The sequence below is a fragment of the Crocodylus porosus genome, unplaced genomic scaffold (assembly GCF_001723895.1).
Source record: "Crocodylus porosus isolate Cpor-Errol unplaced genomic scaffold, CroPor_comp1, whole genome shotgun sequence".
Taxonomy (NCBI): domain Eukaryota; kingdom Metazoa; phylum Chordata; order Crocodylia; family Crocodylidae; genus Crocodylus; species Crocodylus porosus.
The window spans coordinates 3,779,850-3,789,212 of record NW_017728934.1 but is presented as its reverse complement, the minus strand read 5'-3'; the positions used below and the strand labels follow the sequence as shown (position 1 = coordinate 3,789,212).

The 9,363-nt window shown below is 48.8% G+C and overlaps 1 protein-coding gene across 2 annotated transcripts in view; it reads left to right on the top strand.

The window, feature by feature from the left end:
* Positions 1-1,829: 1,829 nt before the first annotated feature.
* The window catches only part of LAD1 (ladinin 1), a 26,667-nt gene continuing 19,133 nt past the window's right edge, over positions 1,830-9,363 (top strand). The window contains exon 1 of one of the 2 annotated variants that reach the window (XM_019546336.1): positions 1,830-1,954. In XM_019546336.1, the coding sequence (XP_019401881.1) occupies positions 1,845-1,954 (110 nt within the window). In that variant the 5' untranslated portion in view covers positions 1,830-1,844. Of the gene's footprint in view, positions 1,955-6,249; positions 6,729-9,363 lie in introns of those variants that run through there. The other variant, XM_019546337.1, reaches the window with a different exon arrangement.

Sequence of the window (9,363 nt, the reverse complement as noted above, 5' to 3'; positions counted from 1 at the left end):
CTGAAGTCTTCTCTTGTCTAGGCTGAACAGTTCCCTATCTGTCAGCCTTTCCTCGTGTGGCTTGCTCTCCAGGCCTCTGATCATACGAGTGGCTCTTCTCTGGACTCTCTCAAGCTTCTCCACATCCTTCTTGAACTGCGGTGCCCAGAACTGGACACAGTCCTTCAGCTGTGGCCTCACCAATGGCGAGTAGAGCAGGAGAATAACTTCCTGAGTTTTGCTTGAGATGCATCGGTTGATGCATACCGGCGATTGTTTGATCTGCTAACTGTAGCATCACACTGGTGTCTCATATTCATTTTATGGTCAGTTATGACCCACAGATCGCTTTTGGACATGGTGCTAGCTAGCATAGCACCACTGAGCCTGTAAGTGCGTTGCAGATTTTTCCTCCCTAGATGGAGGACTTTACACTTCTCAGTGTTGAACAGCACGTGGTTTTGATCTGCCCATCTAACTAATCTGTCTAGGTCCACCTGAATCATCAGCCTACCCTGGGGTGTGGCCGCACGTCCCCACAGATTAGTGTCATCAGTGAACTTTGCCGGTGTGCTTTTTAGCCCCACATCCAGATCATTGATGTAGATGTTGAAAAGCACCGGCCCAAGTACCGAACCACGGGGGACCCCACTGGCTACCTTCCACCAAGTCGACATGCATCCATCTATTAGTACTCTGTGGTCTGACCCCGCAGCCAGTTTCCCACACATCTAACCGTTGAATTGTTGTGCCGATAGTCCCCTAGTTTTACCTTACCCATGATTCCACCAATAATGAGCCAAAACCCCCCCCAAATAAATAAAACCTCAAGACCCCCAGGGGAAGGAAAACTAGAAAGGAGAGCTAGATCCTCAGCTTGTGTACACCAGTGTGGCTCACCGATATGCTGATTTACACCTGGGATTTGCCCAATTCAGAATTATCCTAATCCAGAGTATTCAAAGGAAAACAATTATGCCCCAAGAACCCGGTCCGCATGACTGGGCGCTGTGTTTGTTGACTAACGACCAACAAGGGGGCAAACTGTGTTCTTGCATTGATGCAACCTCTTGCCTCACAGAAGCCAGGGCAGATGGAGGGGTGAACCGAACTTGGCCTGGGAAGGCCAATGGAAACTAGCTTATTATGAATGCGTCAAAACAATATCAGGCCTGCAGACCAACCAGGCTGCAATCTTTGTCCCCAGAGAAGCCAATACAAATCTAGCTTCTCACTTGATAGAAAATCTGTTGCTCTTTAATGGGTATAAATTAATCTACAGCTCCTGAGGCTGTCCCATTAACTCCTCCCAGAGATGGAGGCAGGAAGGAGTACACCCTGGGCAACTTCAACAATGAAACCAGACTTAGGCTATGGCCATACTAGAACTCAAGGGTGGAGCTAGGATTTGGAAAAGAGGTGTGCAGGTGGTACAGTGCATCATCACACATTTTTTCCAGTTAAAGAGAATCTAGAAGTTTTGCTAATGTTAGGGGCCGAGTGCTATATTATTTAGTTTAAGATCCAATTAAAAACAAATAACTATTGGAATGTTCACTAATTTGCCTGGATTATAAGATTATATATAAATCTTAACTCAACAAACCAGGCAACAATAGTAATAATATATTGTTTTATTAGTCTAGTAGTCATTATACTGGAATGTACATCTCTTATTCATCTCTTATTCAGATTTGTAAAAACAAAATCTAGCCTTCTTGAGCATCTTGACACTTCACTGTCATTCATTTTCACACCTGAGTTAATGTTCACCTAAGTTCATATTGCCACACCTGAGTTAGGGTTTTACCTGGAACTAAGAACAGCCTGCAGGAGCGTGAAATAGAAGAGCGATCTTATGAAGAATGGCTCAGACAGCAAAACTGCAGAAAGGAAATCTTGATTTCATGGACCTTAAGACCATTCAGAATGAGAGAGGGTTGTTAACATCTGTGGAGCAGGAAGAGATTGGCAGGTAGGCCTGTGCAAAACAGCTAGTATTTGCTTCGGATTCAGCCGATTTGGGGGACAGGGATTTGATTCAGGGGATTCGAATCACTGTCCAGATTCGATTCAGCTGAATCTGATTCAGAGATTCAGCTGCTGTCCTGGGGCTTTTCTTGGTTTTTTTCTTAACTGGGGGCTGGCAGGGGTCCCCCCATGGTCCCTTCCCCCACTTCTAGTACTTACCAGCTTGGAGTGGCTGCAGCTCCCTGCTGCACCCACTGGGGACTGCCCAAATCATTAAAGCTCTCCGAATCTTTTCTGAAGATTTGGAGAGCTTTGAATCAATTCGGACCTTTAAATTGGTCCCAATTCGATTCGAACTCGGAGATTCAACCCCTGAATCAGGCTGAATCTCCTCTGAATCAAATCAGCACTCGAAGCTTCGCACAGCCCTATTGGCAGGGATCAGGTAGATGAGGAGGAGGAGGGACCCACTTAACTCATGGCAAAAGTGAAAGCAATTTCTGTGGCTTGGTTGTGGCCCAAAGAGCTGATCTCATGGTAGCCCCCATCCCCGGTGCTGATTGGCGGACAGGTCCCGAGGGGAGGAGGAACGAGTGGGTGGCCTCCTTCTTGACTGCTGGCTGCACTCCTTGCAGCCGCGCCACTTGGCGCTGATTGGCAGAGAAGCGCGAGGGCTCAGCTGCCATCTTGGCTGCTGCCCTTTGTGTCGCCCTGCCAGCTGGTGCCTTCCCCTCCTGGGCAGGCTGCAGGGTTGGACCACAGCAGCCATGAGAACTGCTGGCTTGCACTGGGAAGCCAGCATTTTATTTTTATTGTTGGGTTTTTTTGGTTGATTTTTCTGGGAAATCGCGGCCAGTGTAATTTTTTTGCACAAGTAGCCATTTTTCAAGGTTTCTGTGAAAATCACATAACCATGATTTAAGTAGGTCCCTAATGAGCCATGAAGTCAATGGACTCCCTCAGCAGAGCCTGATTAAAAATGCTGCTGCCTCTCCCAGGCTTTCTGTTTCAAAATATGGATGGGGCAGGAATTAAAGGGGGGCAGAACTGCACCATTCCCCACCCCCAGCCCCCTGGATCTGCTCCTGCTGGGAGTGTTTTACTGGTGTACGAAATATTATATTCTAGACCAGCAAAGTGCTTCTAGCGTGGACACACATTTGCTCTGTGTCAACAGGGTAGATCCACCCTACAGGCAAATAAAATTGCACAAATAAAAGTGCACCTGCTTTAGGGGCTTCCGCCAACACACCCGTCAGTCAGGTTTCATACTTCGGCACAATCCTGACTGATGAGAATATGTAGTTTAGACCCAGCCTAGGATGCTGGGAAACAGGTTAAAATAGCTCAGCTGTCCCCAAGCAGAGTCACTGACTTTCTCCAGCTTACAGCGATACAGTCATCTGATTTATGGGCTGAATTTCATGACTTTCTGCTCTTCTCCTGAGTCTCACGGAGGCTGTGTAGCAGATTCTGTCCATCTCAGTCATGTGCAGCAACTCAAACTGAAATGAGTGGATGAAAGAAATCACAATTCTGGCTGGGCATGTATCAAATAACCATTGGAAGTGAGGAGTTTCTGGAGTGACTGGATTAAATATGAGGCCTGTGACAGAAATGCTGCTGTCACTGCCAGGCAGGTGGTTTTATACTTAAACTGCACCAGTCCATCCTCCCTGTATCTGCCTTGGAAAATAAGCCTTGCCTGATGGAGATGGCCCTCTGACAGATTTATCATTTAAAACATAATTGCAAGCAGAGATCTCTCATTAAACGAATGCTAGGTTAACCGCTCACATTAAACTGTCAAAGCGAGATCATTTACCTTTCACCCTGGAAGAGGCTAGGGCTTGATGAAGCACAAGTAACAGGTGATATAAACCAAGCAAACCAACCAGTTGCTCAGGTTTATGGGAGAAGGGAATTTTATGTATGGAGAAGGAAAAGGAGGCGGTAACACCGTGTGCAGCAGGAAGGGCCCAGCCGCTCCTGGTATCGGGGCAGGTTTGTGCAGCTGCCCCGCCAAGCAATGCAGTCTCTCCTGGGTGGCAGTGCTCAGCACAGGGGGCATGTGGTGCCACCACAGCACAAATGCTACTACCTACCTACCCCCTTACAGCAAGAGATGAGCACCTTACAAACAAGAATGAAGTTATGTCCACAGCTTTCCTGAGAGGTAGAGAAGGGCTATTTCTCTTCCTTGCACATGGAGATTAAATCTGGTATTTTTGAAGGAGCCTGTGGGAATTAGGCACCTAATTCTTATTGTATTTCCGAAACAGTTTCATGCCTAATTGACTTAGGAGTTACAGAAAACCTCAGTGTAAGATCACACACAATCTGGGACAGAATGAGAATTGAAATGGGATCCCATGAGTCAGCGTCCAGTCCAATATTCACATGCTCATCTGTGCTCTTTGCCTGCTATTTTCCCTGTCATGTTACATGAGAGCTCTGAAAGAAAAATGCACAAGTTGCCAATGGCTTCTGCTAGACTCCCTTCCTTTCCTGGTACATTCAGTATTCTCTTGTCACAGGCAGGGACAAATTCACTGGGATAAAAAAAAAATTATTGGAACCACATCCTCCCACCCCCAGTTTTTTTGAAGGTCATCAAAAGCAGATTGGTTTTGCTTTCCATCATTTTGCATTTTTGCAGCTGTTCCTACATGTCCTAGTTCCAGCCCTGGCCCATCAGACATCCTGCTCTAACCACAAGAAAGTTTTGTTCTTACGGCACTTCAGACCTGACTGAGAGAAAAGTACTGTTACCCCTTTTTGAGGGGAGCAGTTAAACAACCTCAGGGTGCTGCAGGTTGTTTCAGTTAGGAAGACAGATTGGCGATAGGGTCAAACACTGCTAGGAAAAAATCTTGCTCATTTACAATGAGCGTCCAAGTCACATTTCCCTGAAAAGAAAGGGATCGGACAGTGAAAGACTCCATCTTTGCTTACGGTTCCAAGCCTCTTTTTTTAGTCAGCGTTTAATCCCAAACACGCTTGCTGAGCTTTTCTTGGGGTCGTTTCATGGTGCTTATTGTGACTGTACTTGGCTTTTTGCTTGGCCACGCAATGTTCAGAGTTGAGGTGCCAGACCCTTTAGTGGCTGTCAACTGTAGCAAGTGGGCATTTGTACACGGCACGAGGGTTTATTTCTCCCTAAATTGATGCAGTGTTTTTTAAAAAAACACCGCTTCAATTTAGGGCAAAGTAAACACCCATGTCGGAGCCTGATCCTTACCTGCCTCTCCAGTGGTGGGGAGGGAAGAGCGAGCTGCTGGCGGGCAGAGCAGTCCCTGAGCTGGGGGGAGGCTGGGCCTTCCCTCTGCAGCAGCAGTGCCCCCTCCCAGGCGGCACCCGCCTCAGGCAGTCCTCAGGGGCACTGCAGCCATGGAGGTAAGCACCAGGCCCCCGTGCAGCTCAGGCAGGCAGCCCCCGGCAGGGGGTGGGAAAAGATCAGGCTTGCCGGTTTTTTTTTTTCCCTTTCCTTCTGCAGAGCCTGCCTTCCCGGGCTGCTGCCAGGTTGCCCGCATGGTCTGCCTGCACAGCCCCTGAGCCGCACAGAGCCCGGTGCTTCCCTCCACGGCTGTAGGGTAGGAAACTAAAACTCCTTGGAGGTGTTTTACTTTGTAGGGCCCCAAAGTGAGGGTGGCCAGAATCTGGAATGGGCTTCCAAGGGAGGTGGTGCTCTCTCCTGCCTTGGGGGGTCTTTAAGAGGAGGTTAGACATGCACCTGGCTAGCGCTCTTTCCTGCCCAGGGCAGGGGGTCGGACTCAATGATCTGCTGAGGTCCCTTCTGACCCTAACATCTATGAATCTATGAAAGTCATTTGCTGCGTCCCAACGTCATTACACCTCCAAATGTGCTACAGCGGCTGGAATTAACACACAATACGCCGCCACATGTGCAAACAGCAGTGCCATTAAAGTGGTGCAAAAGGCATTTCACTTGCTTTAAACCCTCTTTCAAGTGTCATTAACAAATGGCCATTTAGTCTAATGGTTTTGTGGATTTTTAAATATAGTAATAAGGGAGTAAAACTCGTTAACAGTAAGAAGATGCAACTGTGAAAGCACAAATGTGCACCAGGGGCTGGGATGACTTGTGTGATCCCTCCCCCTGCCCGAACGATTGTGAACTCTGCTTTCAAAAGGGACTAGATTATTTCACCTTGATGGAAGGGAAGGCCTCTGCTTTAATGCCTGCTCCGATTAAATGGGAGCTGAATGACGAGTGACTGATAGCCTCCTCCCTCCCACCTGGAGGAAATTCCACCCTTCCTGCCCAGTCAGTTGTGGGGGAACCGACAGACAGCGAGAGGCTGGTAAAACAGGTTCTGAGAAGGGAGTTGTCCCTGAAAAGCAGGGAGACCTGGACAAGTATCCAATGAACAGGGGCTGAATTCAAACCCGGACAACACCGGCAAGGAAGGAATGATTTTCTTTGTGCCAAAGCTGGGTCACACCCGTGGTAGGGTGCCTTTTGCAAGGTGCTGCTAGTAGACAAATTACAGCTCAGAGTCTGTCAAGGTAGATAAGAGACCATGTGATACAGCCTGGCAGTAAATGGGCTGCAGGGTAAAGGTGCACAGGGAAATAACACGGTAGGGGAGGCACGGACTCTCTTCCCGGTCCTTTGGGCAGGTCAAGTCCGAGTCCCCAGGGCGATCTGTATCGTGGTGCATGAACTTGACAACTGGGAACGCTTTCTGCTCTTTTTGAAAGCCCGGGAAGTCTGGGATGTCTTTCAACAGAAAAAACTGGTCTGCGCTTTCCAGGTAGGTGCCTTGGTTTAATGGTTAACCCTTTCTGCCCCCCAGTGGAGCGTAAGGCAAGAGTGGGCTCCGGGGCAAGGGGGGTTGTCAGTCAGGGAAGGCAAAACTAGAACAGAAAGGGGTGCTCCAAGCAGGGCAGGACAGGGCAGGGCCAGCACTGGCACTCAGCCTGCTGCCAGGGGCTTCGAAGGAGTGAAAAGAGCCTCCACTTCAGTCCTGCCTGGAGAAGTGAGCTGTGCCATGTATCTGAATAGCAGGTCTGCTCAGGAAGGTGACTCTGAAGAGGCTGTCATGGCTTGCCATGTTTGGTGTGTTTTAGCCAGCGTGGATCTAATCCACTCCTCTTGCATGAAGACAACCTCTCTAACTGCCAACCCTGCGTGCTCCTGAGACCTCAGCACTGCGACTGAAGAGTACCCCTGATTGACTCTCTCTCGTGCCTGTGCCGTTTCTAGCACAGTGACATGCTGATCTTGGCTGATGTTTCTAGTGCTCCCTCAATACAGAAAACAGTAATTCTGCCCCACGGCAGGAGTCTGCCTAATGCAAGACCTTAACAAGCTGCAGGACAATTATCCACCGACGTCATTTGACACTTCCTGTATGTTTGCTCCCTTTAGTCTTTTCAACCACAAATGATAACTGAGTGCAAGGCTGGGTGGTGAGTGGGAACTAAACTGGTGCTCAGGCTACTGAGGACCGGTTTACCCAGCCTTACACTGCCCGCAAGAAGCATGCCTGCCCAGAAATGAGGCAGCCACACACCCCGATGTGACTCTTGGGTACTTTGTCCCGGAGTTCCTCCTGGTTCTCCAAGGCAGCTACACCACCCCACTGCTGGGAAATGGTGGGTGGGGGTAGACAAACCCATAGTATCTCTGCAAGGTGCAGAATTTCATCCCAAAGGCAGGCTGCTGGCTCCCATGCTTGTGTACATCTCTCAGTGATTCAGAGAGGAGTGTTGGTTTAGTGGTTAAGGGGTTACCTGGGAAGATAGGAGACCTTGGTTCAGCTCTGCTTTGCTGCACAAGTTGGGCAAATAACTCAGGTTTCCGCTCCTCATCTCTACAATGAGGATAACACTGTATCGTATTGGGCATATTCCTTGAGCTAATTCATGTAGAAGTTATGGGCTTGATGGATAAGGTTCTCAGGCCTGTGCTACGTGGCAAGTGAGAGAAGATGTTCAGGCCAGAGTCCTTATGACTATCCAGAGTCATTTGACTTGATTATGATGGTTAGTTACATAAGACACCCAGTCAGGGAACAGGAACAATGTCATGTGACTTTAACTCATGATTAGACAAGTAGGCCCTCAGTATTCAATGAGCAAAAGGGTTAGGGGCAAATCTGCAAAAGACCTGTGGCATTTAAATCCCCAATCTGGATCCGCAAAAATCATGCTTACCTGCTGCCTTAAATCAAAGAGGCATCTGACTTGCACCAGTGAAGTTCCCCATGGGCCTAAAGGTGTGACTATCTACGTTTTCACTGTGCTGACCAATTTAGTATCTAACTTTGTCAGGGTTCACAAACTAAGAGTTTCTTCACCAGCTTTGCATGTGGGCCCTGTTCAGGTGGGTCTTCACAGTGAAGACCTAATAGAACAGGTCCTGCATGAGGTGGAAGAGATGCACCTTTTTCCTAACAACCCAGTGGCAGAGCATTCAACCCAAGTCTCACACATCCGAAGTCAATGCTGGCTTTTCCTAAGAGGATGTGACCATACATGTGCATGTGAATGCCTAACACGCTAGGGTACTGTGGGCTAGCGCTTTCTATCCCTCCTGTGAAGAGGGCAAGAAAGGAAGCATGACTGTAGGCTAGTGTGCAGGGCACTTCCCTGAATGGGAGAAGATCTGGGTCCTGGCGTCTCTTCCAACTGAAATATAAGTATTCCTAGCAAAAATGAAACAGCTTGAGAATAGGGACAGGAGAAGAAACCCCTCTTCCCCAAAAGTACCTTATTAGCCCAAGGTTACAGCATACTTATGGGAGAGACAAACTCATATATCCTCAGGCGAAGGAGGGAATTGTCCTGTCATGCCCAAGTGCTGTAACATTGGGTTGCTGGATTAAAGGGGTCTGTTGCCACCTCCTTTTCAGGCCTTGCTGGGGTTCAGGCATGTGAAAGGCACCTATTTTTCCTTCCTCTTGGCTCTCTCAGACAGGGGCAGGGTATAATCCACAGCCCTCTCTGCATTTGCAGCAGGTTTACTGAGAGCGCTCCCCAGCCAGTGCAACACCTTCTGTGCAACCCACTCAGAGGCTCCATAGACTGGCCACCTAATTTGGGACTCTGGATTCCCTACATGGCAGGTGTGCTGTAATGCTCAGTAAGCCTGTGCGAAGCAGCTAGTATTTGCTTCGGATTCAATCGATTCAGGGGACAGTGATTCAATTCGGTGATTCGAATCACTTTCCCGATTCGATTTGACTGAATCTGATTCAGAGATTTGGCTGCTGCCAAATCTCCGAACCAGCCAGGCCCATCCCCTGCCTGCTCCCCCAGCCTGACAATGGCTGTCCCACTGCCCCAAGCTCCTGGCTATTGTTTAAAAAAAAAAGCCCTGACTCAGCGGGTGCTGTCAGGCAGGGGGGGCGATCCCCACTGCCCCATGCTGCGTGGGGGGCTCTG